Genomic DNA, 26,838 nt, shown 5'->3' with positions numbered 1-26,838 from the left:
ATTTTTTTTTTCAAAAATTCATATTTGGGTTGAATTTTCGTAATAAATCGTGAATGGAACTAAAGTAATGGAATACGTGGCACCTTAAAGTTGATATTTAATGCCGATTCACATGGGACCTCACCGCAAATTGATCACGATAACGAGTTATTTGATTTTTTTTTTCAAAAATTCATATTTGGGTTGAATTTTCGTAATAAATCGTGAATGGAACTAAAGTAATGGAATACGTGGCACCTTAAAGTTGATATTTAATTCACATGGGACCTCACCGCAAATTGATCACGATAACGAGTTATTTGATTTTTTTTTTTCCAAAATTCATATTTGGGTTGAATTTTCGTAATAAATCGTGAATGGAACTGAAGTAATGGAATACGTGGCACCTTAAAGTTGATATTTAAGGCCGATTCACACGGGACCTCACCGCAAATTGATCACGATAACGAGTTATTTGATTTTTTTTTTCAAAAATTCATATTTGGGTTGAATTTTCGTAATAAATCGTGAATGGAACTGAAGTAATGGAATACGTGGCACCTTAAAGTTGATATTTAAGGCCGATTCACACGGGACCTCACCGCAAATTGATCACGATAACGAGGTATTTGATTTTTTTTTTCAAAAATTCATATTTGGGTTGAATTTTCGTAATAAATCGTGAATGGAACTGAAGTAATGGAATACGTGGCACCTTAAAGTTGATATTTAAGGCCGATTCACACGGGACCTCACCGCAAATTGATCACGATAACGAGTTATTTGATTTTTTTTTTCAAAAATTCATATTTGGGTTGAATTTTCGTAATAAATCGTGAATGGAACTAAAGTAATGGAATACGTGGCACCTTAAAGTTGATATTTAATGCCGATTCACATGGGACCTCACCGCAAATTGATCACGATAACGAGTTATTTGATTTTTTTTTTCAAAAATTCATATTTGGGTTGAATTTTCGTAATAAATCGTGAATGGAACTAAAGTAATGGAATACGTGGCACCTTAAAGTTGATATTTAATGCCGATTCACACGGGACCTCACCGCAAATTGATCACGATAACGAGTTATTTGATTTTTTTTTCAAAAATTCATTTTGGGTTGAATTTTCGTAATAAATCGTGAATGGAACTAAAGTAATGGAATACGTGGCACCTTAAAGTTGATATTTAATGCCGATTCACACGGGACCTCACCGCAAATTGATCACGATAACGAGTTATTTGATTTTTTTTTCAAAAATTCATTTTGGGTTGAATTTTCGTAATAAATCGTGAATGGAACTAAAGTAATGGAATACGTGGCACCTTAAAGTTGATATTTAAGGCCGATTCACACGGGACCTCACCTCAAATTGATCACGATAACGAGTTATTAGAAAAGAATTTAATAAAATTCAAAATTGCGTTGAATTTTCGTGAATAATATAAACCTAAAATAATTTAAAACGTAATTGCCTTTGAGTTGATATTTTTCAATTGCTGCACGACGGTACGGTCAAGTGTATAACGTCCTTAACAAAAATAAATTCATATAACAAACCTGGCCAAGTAGGTAGTCTAACTAAAGGATTAATTATCGGTAGTTTCTTCTCTTTTTCTTCTTTTTTATCGGGATCTTTCTTCTCCGCGGCGGCTTCGTAGAACTTGCTCGTATTTGCGGCGGCTGCCAAAGCGGCCGATTCCGTCGGATTCAACATGCTGCAACAAGAAATTCTTCTGGTCGCCGCCGGAGATCTGACGAGGAAATGTTCCGGATTCACGCCCAACAAATTTGAATTTGAACTGGCGTTGCTCGTTGATTTCTCCGTCAGACGATCCGCCTTCGAACAAAGCATCTCTAATTCCGGATCTACATCGCCTTCGATTTCTATACGGATGTGCCCCATGCGTTCCGAGCGCATCTGCTCGGTGAGGACGGGAGATGGGGGTTCTACTATTACGCTTACTTGGGGAAATTTACGCTGAAATGATGGAGAGTTGCCCCTTTCAGCAATATTAGCACTAATTTAGCGGGTTGCGCATGCCACTGCGTTTCTATTGCACATCCACATCGAATAGGAGTAAACACTAGAGTTTTTATTAAATCCATAAAAAAATTTACGACACTATATTATTATACGAAGATATGGCAACACTGTGAATATAATAAACCAGACATTTTCGTCTAATCATTTTCTATGACTTTCGACGCCTTTTTTAGTTCATTTCAATATCTTTGATATGAGTCATTAATACGCTGGTCGGCAGCCATTTTGGTTGCTACTGCACATGTCTAAAAGCATTCGTATCTGGCGTTACACTGTAAACTGTGAAACGCTATGAAAATCAAGGAACTATTTTGAATCAATTAACTCTCATAGTTATTATAGAAAAATAACAAAAACTTCGTATTTCGAAAGTAGTTTACGATATAAAGCCTACTTAGACATTTTCAATATGAAATTATTGTCGAAATGGAGACTGTCGTCATATTTATTTACTTTTTATTACTAATTTGAGTTCAAAATTTTTTCATTTACGCATTTTTTTAATATAAAAATCATCACTAAATTCTTTTTAAATTATTTATACCCGAAATTTAATCAACTATGAACTTTCCAGATTAGTATAACGTTTCCCTATCTAGAATATTAACGTCTATTTAAAATTAGTCATATAGAATATAAAGTTATTTTCAGTTCTCGTTGGAAAACAAAAAAAAAACTAATAAATTTTAGTATGAAATATACAAAGAAGAAGGAATTAAAAAATTCAGAAACACGCCAATAGTTTATACGATAAATTAAAAATCAATTGATTGACTATATTAACACCACTCATAAGAAATAATGAACTCGTCCAAGTATATTCTGTTTGTGTGTCGATGACATACATTCTCAAAATACGATAAATTTTTAAAACAAATGTAACTCATTTTTTTTATTAAAATGAAATTACTTATTTACAAAAATCTGCAAGTATTAATTACTTTTTACGATCTTGTAAGTATTAACTTCAAATTCAACGTCACTAGACTTCGTTGTAGTGCGAGGTTGCCGCGTCTTTTTCAATTCGTTAAAATCCGATACTTATTTTTAAATTTGACGTGCTCTAGTGTTTACCTCCAATCAGAACTAACGCGTGACAAATTTTAATAACGAATCATGCTTCAAACACTAGTACTTACCCATTCTTCTTTTTCATCGCCGTTTTCAAGTATTTCTTTTTCTTTACCGCCTAAATTATCCTTCTCGTTTTCGTTATCTTTTATTTCGGATTCTTTATCTCGTGCATCTTCGTTTCCATTTCGTTCTAAATCGTTGGAAATTTCCTTAAATTTATCCATGATTATGACGTTGAAGGTATGGTTCGATGATATCTTGTGTATCGTGTTTAAATTGTTCTGGCTATCGTGAAGGCTCGGCGATAATATTTCGGATTCTTCGATTAAAGTGATTTGTTGCGTGACTGTTGATTCGCATTTTGATTTTTTTATTGACGATGTGTGTCGTTTGAAGGATCTCCTAGCGATGTCGTTACCTGTAAAAAATATTGCAACGTGGCAACGATGTAAACCGCCATGTTTGTTAGTTACCTTCGACGAATTTGGCGAGACTGCAATATCGAGGTGGTTCGGATTCAGTTTTATTATCTAAGTAACCGTGTTGGGGCATGAACGCCTTATTTTCGAAACCGAATTGCGCGTCTTCATCTAGGTTTGAATCTTTTTGTCTGGAAACGCGAAGTTTTCTTTCCAATGAATTTCGTTTTAAACTCATTTTACGTTCTACAAAATAAAAATTACCCTTTTGATTGAGTGGTATGTGAAGTTGTGGAATATTAAACATACAGGGGTTGCAGTTGCAAAAATAAACAAATTTAATATAGTGTGGTGGGGATATTGAATGAAGGACGACTTTATTTATATTGATAATAATTTTAACAAAACATGCAACTAAATGTGTTTTACTTTACACTATTAACTCTAAGTACTGAGTAGTTGGGGAATATAGTCACCAATATTTATTTATAAACATTTTTTGAACAATTGAAATCCAAATTTGGGTACTTAAAAATGAGACTAATTGACATATGACAAGTTCAAGGAGGAATAGAAGGGGGGGGGTGTTAATAGATGTATTTTACACTAATTCGAAACAGACATGCGCTTTAACGTTAATTACAAGATTTTCACGTATTGTATGTTTTATATAGGATGTCCCAAAAATGACTTTACTATCGTATACGTGGTATTTAGCCACTAGTTTCTTATCGTACTGGTGTTTTAATGCGGGTGTAGAAGTTACGAGGGTTAAATGAAATGAATATATAGGAAAATTTAATACTTTAGGTTTTTGACGATTATATGTATGTTTTTGGAATTTTTTTTGAAAATAACTTAATTTTTTTTCGAAAATCTTTCGGACTTTTATAGGGTGTCTCAATAAAGTGATAATTAATCGTGAACCATTTTCCTATGGTGTATTATGGTGTCGATGGTTACGGGGGGTTTAAAGGATGTTTGTCTAAAAATTTTTTTTATTATATGAATTTTTTAAGGAATTTAGAGCAATATTATGAAAATCGAAGAGATTTATGTTATTTTTTGAAAAATCCGAGTAACGCACTGAAAATGTTTGAACTGTTTCGTTTTCTTTTTGAAATTTTAATCAACTTTTCGAAATTTCTATGAACTCCGATCGATAAAGGGAAAAATGTTTTTTTTTTTAAATTTACGAGGGCGGAAAGAAATGAAGATAAGTGGATTTGTGGTATTTTTCATGAATTTTTGAAAATTTTAACGAAAATCGAATACATTTAACATCATTTCGAAAATAATTTTGTTTTTCCAAAATCTTCTAACGTTTTGGATTTTTTGTAAATACCAAAATGAATTTTCGGAAATTTCACTAATTTCAGTTTAGTAAAGGGTGTCCCAAACAAAGTTACTGTTAATCGTAACGTCACTAGCTTCCTAATAATATATTCATAGCTACCGGTGCTGGACGTAATGTTTATATAGAAAATTTCGTGATTTTTCCCGATTTTTGTTTTGGAATTTAAAGAAATTTTTGAAAATTTCGTTCTTTTTTTTTGGAAATTTCGATAGCTATAGTGAGAGTGAGGGTGAGAGTTTCAAAAAAAAAAATAAAAAATTATTGAGCTCTTAAAAAAATTCTTCAATAGATTGTAAAAAAAAAACGGCAAATTACGGTGATTATATTCCCCCCTTTTATAAAAAAAAAGAAGCGCATAAGAAGCGATGTTTTTCTGATAATTAGACTTAATTTGTGTGAAAAATATACAGGAACATCCCGGATATGACGTAGTATTAGTTTCCCCCTTACCTAAATCGCTCGGAAACAACGTCGTATCGTCAGTGTATGTATTATCGATACTATCCAGCCCGTATCCATTAACTTCACCTAACATGGAACTAATATCATCCATTAAAGACTCACCATGGATGACGTCCGACGTGGAATGGTACGTATCGGTTTCTGGTGAATCTATGTGGCAAATGTGACCGTTCAAATCGTCCCCGTCGCTGCCCTTGCGCGGCGCAAACGATTTTTGATCCAATATTTCTGACGTTATGCTCACTTCTTCGTTAGATATCGCCGATAGGATGCTGCTAGATTCTTTTTCGTCGTCCTCTACCGGTTTCGCATCGATTAATTTCGCATTCGATTCTTTGTCTTCTTTTTCTCCTTCTTCTTCGATCGTATTCTGTTCCATTTCGATTTTCATCAACGACGTCGCCGTTTCAACGAGAATTTTATCGGTGCTGGATTCCCAACTGAAATTTTCCCCAAAAAAAAAAAGAAATCACTATACGGAGGTATACGGTATATATTAACGACAACATACTTCTGTTGTTGTTGTACTTGGCTGGCTCTTCGACTGTCTGCGAACCCTTCGGGTACCGGTAACGTCAATAAATCCGATTCTTCGACGCCGAAAGTCGAGTCTCTTCTTACGTCTGGCATCGGAGAAATATTTGCCAATCTAGCCGTTACTATTGAACTCGTAGGGGATGGACAGGAACTGATATCGGTGCTACCACCTAAACGAATAACAATAGAAAAGTTCGTTTTCCGTAAAAAAATACCAATTCAATCAACCTGGCAACGTTGTAAATTACAATCATCATTGAAATATATCGATTCACCCCCGTAAACACTTCACAATCAAATTTGAAACTTTTATGATATAATCCTCGTATAATCAAACCGGCAACATTGTAAATCGCAATTCATCATTCAATTTCATCGGTTGACCCTCGTATATACTTTCAATCGAATTGGCAACAAAATCTGAACCTCGTATACACTTTCATTGCAACCGGCAACATTGTAAATTACAGATTATATTACACCGTTCAAATTTATGATTTAACCCCCGTATATATTTTCGAGTGTAGTCGAACTAACAACGTCGCAAATTACAATTAATTCATTATTTCACCCTCGTATACACTTTCAATCAAACTGGCAACATTGTAAATCTCAATTTCATCGTTTAACCCCCGTATACATTTTCAATTAAACATGAAACATTATTTGAACCTCGTATAAACTTTTAATCGAACTGGCAACATTTTAAATCGCAATTTATCATTCAATTTCAACGGTTCCCCCTCGTATATATAACAAATTATATTACACCGTTCAAATTTATGATTTAACCCCCGTATATATTTTCGAATGTAGTCGAACTAACAACGTCGTAATTTATAATTAATTAATTATTTCACCCTCGTATACACTTTCAATCAAATTGGCAACATTTTAAATCGCAATTTATCATTCAATTTCAACGGTTCCCCCTCGTATATATAACAAATTATATTACATCGTTCAAAATTATGATTTAACCCCCGTATATATTTTCGAGTGTAGTCGAACTAACAACGTCGTAATTTACAATTAATTCATTATTTCACCCTCGTATACACTTTCAATCGAACTGACAACATTGTAAATCTCAATTTATCATTCAATTTCATCGGTTAACCCCCGTATACATTTTCAATTATACATGAAACATTATTTGAACCTCGTATAAACTTTTAATCGAACTGGCAACATTGTAAATCTCAATTTATCATTTAATTTCAACGGTTCACCCTCGTATATATTACAAATTATATTACATCGTTCAAAATTATGATTTAACCCCCGTATATATTTTCGAGTGTAGTCGAACTAACAACGTCGTAATTTACAATTAATTCATTATTTCACCCTCGTATACACTTTCAATCGAACTGACAACATTGTAAATCTCAATTTATCATTCAATTTCATCGGTTAACCCCCGTATACATTTTCAATTATACATGAAACATTATTTGAACCTCGTATAAACTTTTAATCGAACTGGCAACATTTTAAATCGCAATTTATCATTTAATTTCAACGGTTCACCCTCGTATACATTACAAGTTATATTACATCATTCAATTTTATGATGTAACCCTCGTATAAATTTTAAACTATAATCAACGCAATAATTTAATATTAAAATTTGTCAGTTCACCCTCGTACAATTTGTAAATCAATTTGACAACATTAACTACAATTAATCATTCAAATTAATCTTTTTACACTCGTATACACTTTCAATCGAGCTGGCAACATAGTAAATTACGAATTCTAATTTATAAATTAACCCTTGAATAAACTTTCGAGTATAGTCAAATTGGCAACGTTGTAAATCGCAATTAATAATTTACCTTTAATTATATCGAATTACTCTCGTATAGAATATCGAAATAACCGATCCGGCAAAGTTATTAATAAGCGTGGACAAATTTATTATATAACCCTCGTGTAGAATAATTAGACTGGCAACGCTGTAAACCAAAATGGATAATTATATAATTCCACCCTCGTATACTGTGCATCAATTTAAATTAGTAGCTTAATCCTCGTCTAAGCTATTCAACCTGGCAACGTTGCAATTTAAATTAATAATTCGTGATTTCAACCTCGTACAAACTCTCAATCAAACTGGCAACATCGTAAATCACAGTTGATACTTCAAATCATTTTATCAAAATTTATCATTACAACCTCGTACATATTTTTCCATTCAATCTGGCAACGTTGTGATAATTCATTTATGAAATTTATCATTTTATATAAACTTTCAATCAAACTGACAACGTTGCTCATCACTATTGATAATTCACAATATGGATTTATCATTTCACCCTCGTACAAACTTTCGAGTAAAAATCATCTGGCAACGTTGTAAATCATCAACTGATAATTCATCATTCGAAATGAATTAATGGATAAAAAGGAAAACAAGGAAAATACGTTATCAAAATATTTACCCGATTCGATTATCGACATGGGTTTCAAGGAATCCCTTTTGTTTGTAGTAGTTGGAGATCCGACTTTATCCAAATCACCACTCATGGATATTTTGACTGTCGGTATCGCCTCCGCAGATTGCTTATTCTGTTCGTCGACCACTTGTTCAGTGTGTTCCACTAGATTTCGAATAGCCCTCTTCAGGCTATTCGCTCGATGTAATAACGCGTCCTTTTCACGTTCCATGAATCTGAAATATAATCTCAGATTATCATTAATACGTCGTGGACAACTTATTTATGAGCCCCTGTATCTCAAATCAGTGTTTTCACTTAAAATTTCTATTTTATATTGATTTTATTATGAAGAAAACTTTTTCACAACCCCAGGTATATTAAAACAGTAAATTTTTATTGAAATCAATATTTTATAGCACCCTGTATGTTAAAACCGTCATTTTATCTAAATTTTTCATTTTTCATTAATACCACTTTTTTATAAGAACCTGTACACCAAACTAGTATATTTATTCTAAATTTTCATTTTGTATCGATTTTATTTTCTAAGAAACTTTTTTATAACCCCTGGTATGTTTGAATTGTAAGTTTTAAAATTTTATTTTTAATAGTTGTTCATTAAAACTATATTTTCGTATACCCCTGTAACTGTGTATTTAATCGAAAATTATATTTCATGTTAGTTTGTTCATTCCAAACTATTTTTTAAACGTCAGGTATATTAAAATAGTAAATCTGTTTCAAAATACAATTGCGTAATATTTTTTTTAACCACTTTTTTAAAAAATCCTGTAAGTTAAAACTGTCAATTTATGGAAAGATTTGTTTTATATGAAGTTTCATCATAAATATCTATTTTTTGTACCCCCTGTAAATTGAAACAGTGGATTTATTTGAATAATCTATTTTATCATAATTATTTTTATTAGAAACCCTTTTTTCAACACCCTGTAAGGTTGGACAATAAATTGATTCAAAAATTTCATTTTGTAATAATTGTTTTTTCACTTTAAACTTATTTTCTATGCCCCCCGGTACCTTAAAACAGTGACTCTATTTGAATATTCTATTTTTTTAATCACAAACCCTTTTTTAACCCCCCGTATATTTATTCAAAATTTATTTACCTACCATGTTATTTCTTTTATTTAAAACAAATTTTCTTGAACCACCCGTAATTTTAAACAAGAAATTTATTTAAAAATTTCATTTAATAATAATGCTAATTTTTCATAATCCCCTGTATATTAAAATATACAATTTCCGATCTTACCTTGATGTTCTTCGATGTTTTCTGAAATTAAAATTATTGAGATCCTTTTCGACTTTATCAGTTTTGGCTTTATCGAAGGATATTTCGCTATCGGTATCCTCAGTCGATTTACCAGGTCCTTGCGATTCATCGTAATATTGAGTTGACACCGTGGTCGCGTCTACTTGTTCGCTAGTCAACGTCTTCAACAACGATTCCAATTTTTGATGTAAAATATCACACTTTTTGGCCAGCTGTTCGTCTCCTGCAATAACACCCGTAAAATAAATAAAAATTCGAATTTTACCGCGCTTTCAATCGATAAAATAGATTTCGATCAGTCACCTTGCATAATTGAACTCTCCATCAGTTGCGAAGCGAAATCCTTAACAGTTTCGCATAGACGTTTAGACGAGTTCAAAATAACTGAAGTATCATCAGATTGTAGTATATTCTGCAGATTTCCTACTAAAGAATCTTCGTATTGGCTAATTTGGCTATGTAATTGTCCTTCTGGAATACCAGGAGTTAACGATAACTTTGGCATGGCTATTGTGCGTTCGAACGCCATAATACTCCACCTGAAACGAAATATCGAAATACACGCTTTTCGTTTATATGTTACCATGGCAACGATGACGTTCTAATGATCTTTTTAAAATTGTACGTATTGTACTGCCCACATATTTCGAAATTCAATATGGAACTTTCCACATATCAGTTTTAAAATATTTTCAACTCGATTTCAATCTGTAGTTTTGAATAGAAACGATTTAATGGCACACGTGTAAATAACGAAAAGTTTTTGATATGATAGAAATAATATACGAGTCAAAAAAATCATATAATAAAAAATTAAACTGTAATAGTAATCTATTATTTGTTTACGTTCTAAATCAATAATTTTCTAATTTAATTTAATATCTCACTATTGAACAACCTTCGTATAATTATTAAACCAATAAAATGGGATACGTCATTTTTTAATCAAATTTATACATAACCTCAAAAAAAGTTATTATTTTTTATCCATTGTTGATACAAGAAACTATATACAGTGCCTTTACTAATTTCGTTACACTTACCTATCCAACATTTTGGTACTAGCTTTTTCATATTTGTCCAAAAGTTGTGGTAAATGGGTATCGTCATCACAGGAAGCTCCCCAACCTAATACTCTAGCTAAATCATTGCCCGTACCTAAAGGTAATACTGCTACTTGGCACTGTTTCTGTAAAAAAAAATGTTTTAATAGTTAATTATTGTGACATCCCTCGTATAATCACTTTCGTAATAACGATTTGATTTATATCAGTTATATATTGATTTGATATTTCTGGGTAAAAAGGAAATTAAATCATCTACTATTTACGTACTTCTTCTGTATAGATTGTCCCTTTACGTATATAATATAAAAAATTTTTAATGAAACGCAGATTCCAATTTAGTATTTCCAAAATAGATAAGACCGTCCCTGTTAGACTAAATCCTGGGCAGGCGTTAGTTAAAATCATCTTGTGAGGAAATAAACAAATTTTTTTAATTTCTTTTTTTCCGCTACAGAAATTTATTACCGGAACATAAAATTAATTATACGGAGTGATCATTTAAAATGTAGAAAAGTGATATTTGTCTAAATACAAAACTGAAAAATTACTTACGTGCATATCTAATTTATCGATTTCGGAAAGCACCCAACCAACAGAACCATCCCCACTACATACTAAAATACGGAATGGATCGAAATGTCTGAACAATTTAAGGCCCAAACGCGGACCAGTAGAAATGAGATCAAAAACTTGTGCGGGATTAAGCAGCTGCTTGAATTTTCGAAGGAATTTTACGCCTTGATTATCACCTACGACATTTAAAAATATTTTTTAAACAAATAATTCATTATACAAAAAGTAACGTATCAGCTCATGCCGGATCTGTATATACACGGTACTACAAGTGTGGCGCGGAGAGAAGGACAGAGTATCGAGATATATCGGCTCGACTATTAGACGCAGTGTTGCCGGACTTAAAAAATTCAATATAAAGTATTATAATTTTTTTTTATAAAACCGTTGAAAAGTTAAAAAATTATAAACAAATGTATATTTAGTAGATATGTTGTTATTTTATTTCCGCTACTTGTAAATAATTTCTTCACTCAATCAAAATAAAATGATTTAGAAGAGTTTGACAACGACGAATAAAATAAAATATATACGAGGTGTGATTTATATTTTTTATTACCTGATTTAGAATTTACGAAAACTAAAAGGGGAGAAGAAGCTTGTGGTCTGACTGCTTCCCAAGCTTCATCTTGAATGGAATGTAATGACGTTGGAGGTACTACACTAACACGAGCAGGACCTAAAGGACACCCTCGATTAATATTAGGCCTGCATTGTGTGTGTACGGTGGTTCTACACCACAAACATCGCCAATCTTGTAATCTGAAACGGAAATAACCAAAATACACAGCGGAGAGAAAAAAAATCGTATATTTGAGGTTAGGTGTCAAGGTATAGTTTGTGATGTATTTAATGCTGATGAAAAGCTCGATCTCACCAAATTTAATTCGATGAAATTTCACATGATTTTTTAACAAATTATAAAAAGTTTTCTAGAGATTCACGTCGGATATTACAAAAATGTCTTTTTTCGTTTCTCGTACTGATTTGGTTCGTTGTTTGTCGTGGGACGAACGAGGGCGGATCTTGAAAGGACAATACGCTGTTATTATTAAAAGGGTAGTGTCTCCTTTGAACCCTCTCCCAACTGTGTTTAGGGGTCAATAGAATCGTCGTATTAAAAATATACCGAAATTTCGATATTTCCGATTTCGTCGATTCGATATCATTTTTTTTAATCTCTCCACTTCCGCAAACGCATTCCGTTACTGATTTAAAACTACAATTATTTATAAATTTTGACTGCATCTCAATATTATGTCAAATTATTGTCAAAATCGGCGCCTCGAAACAAATTAATATTAAACGTTGTATAAAAAGAGACAGAACATCGGTTTACCACTCTCTATCTCCCTTTTCTAAATAATGCAATTCCCGATCTATTTTTAGTATTAATTCTTTGTTTAGGTTAGGATAGGTTAAATAGATTTTTGAGGTTATGATATCTGTCAAAATATAGTTAGTACGTTACTTACCTAAGTACGGACCCGCAATTTTTTTCGCAAACTGCGCATTTAGCGGAAACCGGCAGATTACCTTCCATCCATTGATGGGGCATCATTATGTTCTGAACAAGAAAAATCGTGTTTGAAACGTCATCGTATATTTAATTATGACTTACCCCGTCTTCGTCTTCTGTAATATCGTGTCCTACAGATGCCAGAGTAGTCCATTTGCAGTTATTGATGGCTTTGGCTGCGCAACGTTTATGCGCTTTGCATTTGCATATTTCGCATGATAATCCGTGGCTGGTGACACCGCTGAGTGCGTCTCGACACACGTTACAGTATGTCGGTCGGGCGTGCGACGTCGCGTACCTAGGAAATATATTCGCAATAACCTAATCATATCAACAATGTGGAAGATGTACCGGAAATTCTTAAAAACGGGCTCTGTTGACGACGCGCCGCGTTTTTGACCACCGGTGTATAAAAACTAACGAAAATATGGAAACAACGGAGATTCGTAAGCAAATATGAAACTCTTCATGGACAGCTTGGACATGTTTAAAGATGAACATTCTCAGAACGTATCACTAAAGCTTCTACGAGGGTTCTAAGCTTTTTAATAATCAAAACATGGAATTTATGGGTACAGTCCGTGTTGCAGAAGAATCGGTTGCTTTGAAAGTACCTCAATTGATTGTTTTGAGGAGTCGTTTTGGATTTAGAACCCTTTTTGCACCTAGAAGTTATTTTGTACAAGAATTTAGATGTTATTGATCTTCCTGCAGTTTCCATGGCTTGTTTGCTGGATCTGCAGTTGTCGCTCATTGTCTCAAGGTAGTATATTTGAAAGGCAATGACCTTTAAGAAGACCCACCAGTTTGAAATCGTTTCTGGTATTCGCGAGACACGCCATATCGTGATATACCCTGGTGGTCTAGAAACCCCATTAGGATTTTGAATTTTGTAAACAGTAAACTTTCGTAATAACCCTCGTTAAACACAACACAACTCAATACGTCGAAATACGAAAAAACTACATCGAATAAATGCCTTATTGCATTGAAAGACAACTAATGTTCGTGTGATCGTACGTAATATACGTTGAATATTTACATTTCTTAAACAATCAACCCTCAAATATGATAAAAAACACGATATATTACGCAATATGTATAATATATATATATATATATATATATATATATATAAAAAAAACTTAAATAAAATTGCAGTAAACCGAAATTTACTTTTTAAATTTGTATTTTTTTTTCAACGGCGGCGGCGGTTTCAATTCCATTTCGGCCAAATTGAAAGCGACAATTTCCTCGCTTTGCAATTTGATATCGTCGTGCGTGGGAACTCTAGCGTCCGTGAAAACCGTCTCTATAAGCGATTCCTCGCTAGCAGCTCGATCAATTTCAATCGGTTTACTCCTATCCCGCATCATAGATTCGAATAATCTATATCCTTGTTCCAAGGATTGACCGCTAAGTATCTCCTTGGAATTGTTGGCTAATTTGGAAAATTTACTCGTTAATTCCGGTATAATTTTCACGCTGTCGATTTCTTCTTTACCGGGAGCGATCGGTAATAAAAAACTATCTCGTTTATGACAGACATCCTGATAGGAATCGGCGGATAAAAGCGTCGTTAAATATTGAAAATGTTTTAACGAAATTCTAACTTTGGCTAATATTTTGTATCTAGTATCGATTAAAATTTGATATTCGTTTTCTTTTAATTTTTGTTCGAGTATATTCGATTTATACGTAGCTTTATTTTCAGTGTAACTTTTCGTAGTTTCCACCATCGTATTTATTAAATCCGATAGATTTTGTTCGGCGTGTTTTTTTTTATTAAATAAATTATTTCTATTTTCTTCGTATTTGTTTACTAAAGTAGAAAGTCTTTCTTTTTGACGTAATTGATCTCTCAGGAAAGGATATAATTGATCTACCGAAGGTGTAAAAAACGCTTTTTTTAATATATTTAAAGTGTCTTCTACAGCGTTGATTTCTTGTTGAAAAAACGTATAACTCGCCGTATCTTCAATTTCAATTTTAACTAGATTTAAATCGCTATCTCTTCGTATGAGATTTTTCAAATTTTCACTGAAATTCTGTACGTTTTTTTGTACTAACATTATATCTTTTTTTCTACTAACCATATCAGCTTTAACTATCCTTTCTAAAAACTGAAATTCCTGTCGTCTATCATCCAAATATTCGGTACCTAATTGCCCTAATTTGGTGGCGTTTATCATGCATTTCCCTTGGATGAATCCATCGTTTCGTAAACAAGCTAAAATGGCGTCGAAATAAATAGCGTCTTTTTTCATTATTGCTATCATTTCTCTATACGAATTTCTGATATATATAGCGGCTTCCTTTTTCAAAATAGCGTCTTGTACTTTCCCTGTTATGAGATGCGCTTTTTTTTCGCAAGCTAACATCGGTTGCAACCCCTCGTATTTTAACGTGTCTTCGTACACCGAACATTCCAATTTTAAATCGATCAGTTCCTCGGATTTTCGCTTCATCCTGTATCTCAACATGTCTCTTTTTTTTCTTTTCGTGAAATTCACTTGGTGTACCATATCGATGACGCGTTGCGGGGCCGAATTTTGGAAAGTTAGTTGCAATTTCCTGTGATCCGATAGGGTGTTTCTCAATTTTTGTTTGTCGCCTCTAACAGCGTTGTCCAATTTCTTCCTATTGAGCTCTATTTGTTCTTGTAGACTTTTCAATTCTTTGATTTGTCTTTTTTTCGCTATCGCGTTATCTAATTCGATGATTATCTTATCTCTGGTGTACAAATTTATTAAACCTTTGTATTGGGTTATTTTGTCTTTCGTCGTCCATTTTGTCGATGTCATTCCGTGCATTTTCACTTTATTAGCCGATAACATATTCGAACTATTCATATTGGATTGCTTTTTGTAAAAAAAACTCGTTCTAATTGAAACTTTATAAAAAAATTGATCTTTACAGTGACTTTGACAGGTTAATTCTGAAGCGGCACCTTTCGAACGTTACCATAACCACAATTCTACGCGATTATATTCAGTTTCCAGCGAATTATGTACCGGGTGATCAATGAACGTTTCTACAGTGACTTTGACAGGTTAATTATGAAGCGACACCTTTCGATCGTTACAATAACTACAATTCTACGGTTTATTACGTAACTAGCATGACAAGTGACAAATGACACGCGATTATGTACTGTTTCCAGCGAATTATGTACCGGGTGATCAATCAACTTTTCTACAGTGACTTTGACAGGTTAATTATGAAGCGACACCTTTCGATCGTTACAATAACTACAATTCTACGGTTTATTACGTAACTAGCATGACAGGTGACAAATGACACGCGATTATGTACTGTTTCCAGCGAATTATGTATCGGGTGATCAATCAACTTTTCTACAGTGACTTTGACAGGTTAATTATGAAGCGACACCTTTCGATCGTTACAATAACTACAATTCTACGGTTTATTACGTAACTAGCATGACAGGTGACAAATGACACGCGATTATGTACTGTTTCCAGCGAATTATGTATCGGGTGATCAATCAACTTTTCTACAGTGACTTTGACAGGTTAATTATGAAGCGACACCTTTCGATCGTTACAATAACTACAATTCTACGGTTTATTACGTAACTAGCATGACAAGTGACAAATGACACGCGATTATGTACTGTTTCCAGTGAATTATGTACCGGGTGATCAATTAACTTTTCTACAGTGACTTTGACAGGTTAATTATGAAGCGACACCTTTCGATCGTTACAATAACTACAATTCTACGGTTTATTGCGTAACTAGCGTGACAAGTGACAAATGACACGCGATTATGTACTGTTTCCAGCGAATTATGTACCGGGTGATCAATTAACTTTTCTACAGTGACGTTGACAGGTTAATTATGAAGCGACACCTTTCGAACGTTACAATAACTACAATTCTACGGTTTATTACGTAACTAGCATGACAAGTGACAAATGACACGCGATTATGTACTGTTTCCAGCGAATTATGTACCGGGGGATCAATTAACTTTTCTACAGTGACTTTGACAGGTTAATTATGAAGCGACACCTTTCGAACGTTACAATAACTACAATTCTACGGTTTATTACGTAACTAGCATGACAAGTGACAAATGACACGCGATTATATTCAGTTTCCAGCGAATTATGTACCGGGGGATCAATTAACTTTTCTACAGTGACTTTGACAGGTTAATTATGAAGCGACACCTTTCGAACTTTACAATAACTACAATTCTACGGTTTATTACGTAACTAGCATGACAAGTGACAAATGACACGCGATTATATTCAGTTTCCAGCGAATTATGTACCGGGTGATCAATGAACGTTTCTACAGTGACTTTGACAGGTTAATTATGAAGCGACACCTTTCGATCGTTACAATAACTACAATTCTACGGTTTATTACGTAACTAGCATGACAAGTGACAAATGACACGCGATTATATTCAGTTTCCAGCGAATTATGTACCGGGTGATCAATGAACGTTTCTACAGTGACTTTGACAGGTTAATTATGAAGCGACACCTTTCGATCGTTACAATAACTACAATTCTACGGTTTATTACGTAACTAGCATGACAAGTGACAAATGACACGCGATTATATTCAGTTTCCAGCGAATTATGTACCGGGTGATCAATTAACTTTTCTACAGTGACTTTGACAGGTTAATTATGAAGCGACACCTTTCGATCGTTACAATAACTACAATTCTACGGTTTATTGCGTAACTAGCGTGACAAGTGACAAATGACACGCGATTATGTACTGTTTCCAGCGAATTATGTACCGGGTGATCAATTAACTTTTCTACAGTGACTTTGACAGGTTAATTATGAAGCGACACCTTTCGAACGTTACAATAACTACAATTCTACGGTTTATTACGTAACTAGCATGACAAGTGACAAATGACACGCGATTATGTACTGTTTCCAGCGAATTATGTACCGGGGGATCAATTAACTTTTCTACAGTGACTTTGACAGGTTAATTATGAAGCGACACCTTTCGAACTTTACAATAACTACAATTCTACGGTTTATTACGTAACTAGCATGACAAGTGACAAATTACACGCGATTATGTACTGTTTCCAGCGAATTATGTACCGGGTGATCAATTAACTTTTCTACAGTGACTTTGACAGGTTAATTATGAAGCGACACCTTTCGATCGTTACAATAACTACAATTCTACGGTTTATTGCGTAACTAGCGTGACAAGTGACAAATGACACGCGATTATGTACTGTTTCCAGCGAATTATGTACCGGGTGATCAATTAACTTTTCTACAGTGACTTTGACAGGTTAATTATGAAGCGACACCTTTCGATCGTTACAATAACTACAATTCTACGGTTTATTACGTAACTAGCATGACAAGTGACAAATGACACGCGATTATGTACTGTTTCCAGCGAATTATGTACCGGGTGATCAATTAACTTTTCTACAGTGACTTTGACAGGTTAATTATGAAGCGACACCTTTCGATCGTTACAATAACTACAATTCTACGGTTTATTGCGTAACTAGCGTGACAAGTGACAAATGACACGCGATTATGTACTGTTTCCAGCGAATTATGTACCGGGTGATCAATTAACTTTTCTACAGTGACTTTGACAGGTTAATTATGAAGCGACACCTTTCGATCGTTACAATAACTACAATTCTACGGTTTATTACGTAACTAGCATGACAAGTGACAAATGACACGCGATTATGTACTGTTTCCAGCGAATTATGTACCGGGTGATCAATTAACTTTTCTACAGTGACTTTGACAGGTTAATTATGAAGCGACACCTTTCGAACGTTACAATAACTACAATTCTACGGTTTATTACGTAACTAGCATGACAAGTGACAAATGACACGCGATTATGTACTGTTTCCAGCGAATTATGTACCGGGGGATCAATTAACTTTTCTACAGTGACTTTGACAGGTTAATTATGAAGCGACACCTTTCGAACTTTACAATAACTACAATTCTACGGTTTATTACGTAACTAGCATGACAAGTGACAAATTACACGCGATTATGTACTGTTTCCAGCGAATTATGTACCGGGTGATCAATCAACTTTTCTACAGCGACTTTGACAGGTTAATTATGAAGCGACACCTTTCGAACGTTACAATAACTACAATTCTACGGTTTATTACGTAACTAGCATGACAAGTGACAAATGACACGCGATTATGTACTGTTTCCAGCGAATTATGTACCGGGTGATCAATTAACTTTTCTACAGTGACTTTGACAGGTTAATTATGAAGCGACACCTTTCGAACGTTACCATCACCACAATTCTTCTGTTAATTACGTAACGAGCGTGACAAGGGACACGCGATTATATTCAGTTTCCAGCGAATTATGTACCGGGTGATCAATTAACATTTTAATTGCTAGTTTTACTTTATCAGTAATCTCAAAACGGTTTGGATGATGGTCGACTGAAAATGCCTGAGTTTGAAGATACAGTGGACATTTAAAAGTGCGCTACATCGCATATTAACTGAAAATTTATACATGAAGAAGCTATATGCGCAAGATGAGTGCCGAATTTGATCATAATGGAACCCAAATAGCATTTTGAAGATGTTTCCATCGAGTGTTTCACATAAAAAAAGCAGTTTCGTAACCATGAATGAAACATTTTAAGGAAGACGAAACAGCTTCATTTGCAAACGTCGGTTTTTTGAGATCTTGAACAAGAAAAAACGACGATTATTGATCAACTTTTGAGCGTAAAAGTCAAGCAAAAACAACCGCATTTGTTTGAAAAAAAAATTGTTCCATCAAAACAACGCACTAGCTCAGTTTTTAAAGTTTGAATCGCTACCTCATACATCTCATTCGCCAGATTTCGCCCCCTCGGATTATTAAACAAAATTTAATGGATATTTCGAGAAATTCGACGATTCTTATTAGGAAAATGAAAATGTTTGTGCTTTCTCCGTCGTACCAGGTATTTTTCGTAATTGCGAAGGAAACTAATAAAAAAAATAAGTGCAATTTGTGGAATTCAGACGGTTGCTTACCAATGGTGTCGTCCTGACAGAAGATCAGGTTCCATGTCATTATATCGACGCTGGGAGGCCGAAGACAGAGCTCCAAGCCAATCCTCCATTTCACGTCTCGATTCACAGCAAAGTATTAGGGATCGGAAAGGGGTTATAACCTATAAATCAAAACTAACATAATTCGATAATACGTCAGTCGTAATTTCCACTAATCTACTCAATTTATACATATTCTCTCTTGATAATGTAAATTCGTTGACGAAAGATCATTAATATCCGAGTGATCAAATTTCTCGGGAATTCTTTGGAAATCTGACATTTAAAAGATAATTGCGAGGGTAGCGGGATCGTCATACATACCTGGAAACTGTGATTCGCGTTTTTCGTCGAACATTCAGCTAAAGAGAGATCGGCCAATTCGATTTCATCGAAAATCACAGCCTGGAAATTAAATTCAAGAAGTTATCAAATTCGAAACAACAACCCTTAGATTATTTCTTTCTTTTTTGCCCCAATCTCATATTTTTAACGATTTTTATGGTTTCGAGATAAGGATGCGCCATCCCGCGACGGGGATATTTCAGGTAAACGAAATGGTAGACCAAACACATAATACAACTCGTGGTGGTTTAATTAACAGAGAATTTAGTACCTAATCCACTTTGTAAAGCTGGAAAATCCAAAAATTATGACCTAGAATTAATAAACCCTTTGCGCATGTGCTATTTATTGACATTCCACCCTCATAATTGCCACCGCCCAATGTCAAATCAACATAATAAATTTAAAAAACAGAGATTACAAAAATTTGGCAAAACTCTTTTAAATTTGCTTCATAATTAAAATCCCGAGTTGTCTAATCTTCATGACAACCACTATCACGAGCTAGCACTTTGTAACAAAAGTTAAAATTTTATGTCGTGCATTTAATTCAACGAGTTTTGGCACGCACAAAACGAGTGATCTTTCGCCCACATCATCTGGTGGTTAAATCATCCATGTATTTCCCACTCGGATCTTACAATATTGGATCTAAGAGCTCTAACAGCTGATGGACTATTTGACCAAACGATTATCTTCTAATTGCTTCATGTTCCTCTCCAAGAAAGGCTTCGGTTTATCTTTAGCGACTCCTCTAAAGATTTAAAATCATTTCTAGTGGAAATGTTGGGCATATTCCAATCTTTCTAACCTTTGGTGATGGTTTTTAGATCGTGAACGTGGACACCATGATTAACTTGAAAACCATGAAATATGGGTCCATCACCTGATACAAAAGAACACCCTATTCGCTAGATTTAGGCGCATGGGATTATTTTCTGTTCCCAGATTTAAAAAAAAAACCTCGTTTGTCAAAGATTTTCCAATAATGAAGAGAAAATGACGGCTATCTTGAGGCACTTGATGATTTTTATCAGATAAAATATTTTTTCCAAAAATTTTTTGTTTTTCTATGGGGTAAGGTACTTTTGGGATCTCCCTCGTAACACAAAGATACTATGATTTACTTTTTATATAAAAACAATTTCTTTCCAGCTAATTCTCAGCGAAATAACTAAAAATTAATATAAAAAATTTCGAAATATATTTAAAAAAATCTATAAATAGTACAACTATTGAGTTTAATGTTTAAAATATCTCTAATAGAGAATGAAAATACTTAATATGAGTTACGTAGGAAAGAAATTTATGAAAAAATCCACCCGGTTCGTAATAATCTTTTTCTAGGTTATTTGAAAATGACATTTGACATTTCGAAGCCTTGAATACGAAAAAAAAAATGTTAATTAATCATTTTATTTCGTTTTTATATGACATTATAGACTTACGAAATTGTTTGGTTCGATAATTGAATGCAAAAAAAAATACAAAATACCAATTCCTACCTGCGGGATTATTTCCACAAAAAAAACCAAAAAATCACATGTAAAACGCGACAAATTCGAAAATCCAGTTATGACCTTATTGCGAGAAGGCTTCGACGAAACTAAAGGAGACCGAGCGTCGCGACGTACACCGGTATCCCATCGACGCTGTTGCCGTTGTTCTTCCCTATTATCTGGAACGCGTCGCGTCGAGAGACGCAACCCGATACGGGAATTTAGACTCAAAAAAAAAGGGTTGAAAGAAGGTGTTGGTTGAATTGGATATTAAAATAAAAACAACTTAATTATAAATCAAAGGGATATAAATAGGGCTTATACTGTGGATTTACCAATAATTTATTCTTCGAAAATAGTTATTCACACCTCTAAAAGGGCTGCTACAATATTTTCCATTTGACATCAATCAGTACTTACAAAGCACGTGATTTGAACATTTATTTTTTGATAATTTTCAAAATTATTACGCGAAATAAAAAATCCCGCGCCTTTAAACACATTTTTAACTATTAGAAACAACCCCATCCCTTAAAATTGACTATTCCGGGAGTGGAATATTTGCGCAAACCGATTTACAACTCGCCGATGACGTCATAACGTCGTACGACACACACGCGTCCCCTTTTGCACCCCCTCATCGTCGGATTCCAATTTCCGAACATTTCGCTTAGAAAATTGACAAAAATCTGCTTTTTCACTAACTCGACGGGTTCGATCCTCTTAAGGCTTCTGGTAATGTTTATGGAATACCTCTCATAGGTACTACTTTTACTGGTACAAACCAGATTCGTATACTAATGAATTATGGGGGTGATCTATGGTGTATATTCGATTATTTTTTGTAATACGTAAAATATTAATCGTTTTAGGAAGCTAGACGTATCGTAGCTAATCTATACGATTTTTTAAACTCAAAATTCGAATATTTTGTGATGATACGCGCGTCGTTTTTAATTTTCTATACCGTAGACTTATTTGTATTCATAAAACACGAGGGGTGGTGGTGTATAAACGTGTAAGCGCAAAATCACATCGATTACCTTGTATGAGAACGTTCTGGATTTTGGGAGAGGTATTTACAGGATTGTAGGTCAGACTATTGAAAAAATCTATTTACCAACATAGATTGCGAGGAACTCATAGCTATATACAGCGTGTTATATAAATTTTAATAATCCAACTAAATTTTTTTACGAATAAAATAGGTTTCCGACATTCATTTTGTTTATAAAAAAATTATACAAAAAGTCACTCTTAATGATCGTATTTTCAACTTCCCATTTGGATTCAAACTGTGCAAATTTCGTAAATACTCGATGCACGGTTGCCACATATTTCAAATTTCCCTGTACAATCCCGTATTCGTGGAGGAAACCGAAGCAAGAGCTTGTCGAACAAGTTTTTTAATTTTTTTTCCTTCCCTCGTATATTAAATTCTCTCTTTGAGAGACGATTGCCCCAAAAAAACAACTGCTTGGCCAAAATCGAACATTTTATCGTTCGAAACCACCGTGCATCTTAAATCTAGTACCAAAGTATATAATTTGGACGTACTGTATCAAAAAAATTGCAGCGTGGATTTGATAACAATCCAACTTCTCATAACTTCGAATTTGAAGATGATTTCGTCCAGTTTATAAAATCTTATTTATTGATTTAGTGTCCTGGATTTTTTACACCCGCAGTTGGCAACCCTGGTTTAATGTGGTTCTTTCGCAATAAGACTTTTTCTAACGAAACCAGCTTCCGATTAACTAAACCTTAATATTTATCCCATAAAACCTCATACTTTCCCTATAACTCCCGTACAAATGCTATTTAATTCCTTCAAACATACTCGAAACACATTCATATCGATTAAAAAATTGATTCAAATTTTGAAAAACATTAAATCCATATCCAATTATAAATATTTGTCTATCGTCGAAACTTTAGTAACACCCCTCGTATAAAATTTTTTTAGCGTAATTTACGTTGCCTCGTATATATTGACGATCCCCGATCGAGCCCTCAACCTTTATACATAATATTTTTTAGTATTGTCTATTTTTTTTTGAGGTTATTTCAATTTGTAGAACGACGTTATTCGATTTTTATCGCGTTCCCTTTATGCGAACGACCTTCTTCGAAACGGCGATAATGAGAAAGCGAATACCGGTTATGAAAGTGAAACTAGGCCAACTCCGTCTTATAGTAAGACGTTAACAAACGCCATTTCTCTCACCTCAACCGTTATTTTTCCAAAATCGATAAATATAATTAATGACTGTCTATTAAATAACATGACATTACACGTTCAAATAACGGAGATAATATTTTATAACGGTTATGTAATAGAACGATTATAATTTTTATAATAAATTGATTTTTATTATTAAAATCACCAAATGTAAATAATTATTTGTATTTACATAATACCAAATAACATCAATACCGTTCCGTAAGTAATCGATATAACGCATCTCTAATCTTGGCCTTAACTTTAATAGTATTTCGCCAATACAAAAGGAATGTAAAAACAGTGTAATATATAAAACAAAGTACCACACCAGTTCTAGTGTAATCCATAATGTACGTTCTAAAATTTAATTAGATTTATGATCAAATCCGGAACAATAATTTATAGTTTCTAGTTTAGTGGTTTTTATAGTATAATCCGTTTTTTTTTCTATTCACATAAACTTTTAAACCTTTTGTATCGAAATAAGTAAAAACATTTACCTACTCCCTTTCCACATTCTGATAAAATAAAATTTTCTTTCTGTTTTATTAAAATGACATCATCTACGTAGGTACTTCGACTTATCGTTTAAACGTATCTTGACTTTCTCTTTTTAAGGAGTAAAAGTTTTGCTGATAGTTTTCGTAGTACTTATATGGTTCATTTGAGAATTTTTTCTTTTTAAATTGGTCAAAGAACGAAAAAAATTGTTAGAAAACTATATAAAAATAGTTTAAACGAATCCTCGTTAAGCATTTCCTATTTTTACATGTAGAAAGTATGAACGCTTATTTATAGCACAAGTCATAGATCTATATAGTGATCCGGCTGCGCACTTGACAGCAGACTACACTGTAACAATAACTATTCATAAAGAATCTAGAGGTGGAGAATAATGTTCTTAACGATAGTTACAGAAATCGTTATTATTCAATATTTAAGACTAGATTATAAAGAAATGTTTCGTTCAACCACAGCTTACAAGGAGAGATTTTTTGCGAGGATTTCAATTTCATCCCCTGTAACGATGTGGTTGATGAAGTAGTAACCATTACAAAGATAATGATGCATAAAGCTTCTCGACATTTCCGTTGTTGTGAATTATAGTCTCCCCGATTACATACAGCTTCCAAATTACGAATATAACCTAACTTTTTTAATTGTCTTACCTTTGTATTTTTGGCGTAATACAATTTTCTACCCTTTAGTTTGAAATACCTTCTTCTCCACCTTTGTAATGAACACGTATGCTTAAGTAAATAACCTTCTTTAATTGAAACCTATAATGAAACCAAAAAAGTTAACAAACTATTGTCTATAACACACAAAAACAATCTAATCTACACTATAAAATTTGATAGTTAAAATGACGATATAAGTCAAAATCTAGTATAAAAAATAACTTGAAGATGTGTAAACGAAAATCCCATCTCTATATATTAATGTCAAACAAAAAATTAGTTCCATGTATTTATATCTGAATCGAGATAGAACCACAAAACTAAATTGATTAATGAATCATGAATCAATAACGTTATCGATGAAATGTCTACTTCAACAATGTTGCCAAGTTGGACAGAAATATATATTCATATAATATATATATATATATATATATATATATATATATATATATATATATATATATTTATATTTATATAATATTTTAGATGAGAATTCTTTTAAAAAAGTTTTTATAATTATAAAATATAGTAATTTGGACACAAAAAATCTATTAAGTCATTTTAATGTTTTTGTTGATTAAATGTTGAAAATAATAAATAATCTGACATTGATGAGCTCCTTATCCATTCCGATTAATGTAATAAAGACATCGTTCTCTTAAACCGAATTATTACAACGGCGTAGTCACCCCCAGTGTCAATTCTAATTACAACCTTTGCCGAAATTCGTTCCGAAGACACAATTTAACTCGATTGAAGTGCTGCAATATCTTTCGATAATTAATTAAATAGATCCAATTTCGTTCAATTTACTTTCGAGAATGTATCATCAGTACGTATTTATAATTTAATAATAGCAATATTCGATTCTCTCTGTATACTTCGTATAATGATCATAAATCTACATCAATTCTATTATTACCCTAATATACTCGATACGGTACTCGATGTCAATTCAAAACGCTCTTCATTTATCAAGGATGTTGAAAAGCGTTCATGAAATTAATTAAAACAAGCTATTTGACAACAATAATCGATCAGTCTCGCGTGACAGTAACGTCATTATATGTTTATGGAATGCCGGCTGACCTGTGAGATCACAAATTAGAAGTTGCCAGATTTATTGTAACATTGCAGATCGTAAGAAATAATTTCATTTTTATTCACTTTTCCTGTACGATTCTAGATTGAAATATATTATATTATCATCCCATCTCGTTGTCAAATGAAATTTTATACAAGCCAATTATGAATTTACGATTTTTGCTATTTTATGATTTGACTCTGATGACATTATATTTTTATTTTGAATTGAATTAGTAATTTTTGAATATATGAAACATTCTATCGAGTAAATTGTATATTGATACTTCGAAATACTATATTTTAGTATGTAGTATCTGAAAAAGTTGTACAATTGATGAATTGACATTGGCAACATTGTTGTGAAGTATATCGATTTCATCCGGCGACGTCGTTTCCCCCTCTACTGCTATTTCTATTTAATCTATTGACCCCTCGCACATGTTTTAAGTCGCGCACACCTGTTACTTCTATTTTATGATAATATACAAAATTATATGGAAAAAAGAAACGTGCAAATAACAATGTATAGGAGGAAAATGAGGTTAAACAAAAAAAGAAGAGAAAGCATTAATAGCTGTATATCACATTCGTTTATTTCACATCAATATTATTTATTCACAATACAAATGCATACAAAATAAGCAAAATATATTCGTGC

The 26,838-nt window shown here is 33.2% G+C and overlaps 1 protein-coding gene across 2 annotated transcripts in view; it reads right to left on the bottom strand.

Annotated features, from left to right (window-relative positions):
* The window catches only part of LOC130894054 (diacylglycerol kinase eta), a 51,862-nt gene extending 26,573 nt beyond the window's left edge, over positions 1-25,289 (bottom strand). The window contains exons 1-16 of one of the 2 annotated variants that reach the window (XM_057800596.1): positions 25,080-25,289; positions 20,167-20,247; positions 19,825-19,964; positions 12,877-13,072; positions 12,731-12,822; positions 11,815-12,017; positions 11,235-11,431; positions 10,659-10,804; positions 9,919-10,154; positions 9,595-9,838; positions 8,325-8,554; positions 5,852-6,047; positions 5,329-5,780; positions 3,576-3,767; positions 3,168-3,520; positions 1,542-1,962 (exon numbers count right to left, since the gene is read on the bottom strand). In XM_057800596.1, the coding sequence (XP_057656579.1) occupies positions 1,542-1,962; positions 3,168-3,520; positions 3,576-3,767; positions 5,329-5,780; positions 5,852-6,047; positions 8,325-8,554; positions 9,595-9,838; positions 9,919-10,154; positions 10,659-10,804; positions 11,235-11,431; positions 11,815-12,017; positions 12,731-12,822; positions 12,877-13,072; positions 19,825-19,913 (3,247 nt within the window). In that variant the 5' untranslated portion in view covers positions 19,914-19,964; positions 20,167-20,247; positions 25,080-25,289. Of the gene's footprint in view, positions 1-1,541; positions 1,963-3,167; positions 3,521-3,575; positions 3,768-5,328; positions 5,781-5,851; positions 6,048-8,324; positions 8,555-9,594; positions 9,839-9,918; positions 10,155-10,658; positions 10,805-11,234; positions 11,432-11,814; positions 12,018-12,730; positions 12,823-12,876; positions 13,073-19,824; positions 19,965-20,166; positions 20,248-21,692; positions 21,790-25,079 lie in introns of those variants that run through there. The other variant, XM_057800597.1, reaches the window with a different exon arrangement.
* Between the last annotated feature and the right edge of the window lie 1,549 nt (positions 25,290-26,838).

The sequence above is a fragment of the Diorhabda carinulata genome, chromosome 5 (genome assembly GCF_026250575.1).
Source record: "Diorhabda carinulata isolate Delta chromosome 5, icDioCari1.1, whole genome shotgun sequence".
Classification (NCBI taxonomy): Eukaryota; Metazoa; Arthropoda; class Insecta; order Coleoptera; family Chrysomelidae; genus Diorhabda; species Diorhabda carinulata.
The sequence above is the reverse complement of the archived record's forward strand: the minus strand, read 5'-3'. Positions and strand labels throughout refer to the sequence as shown.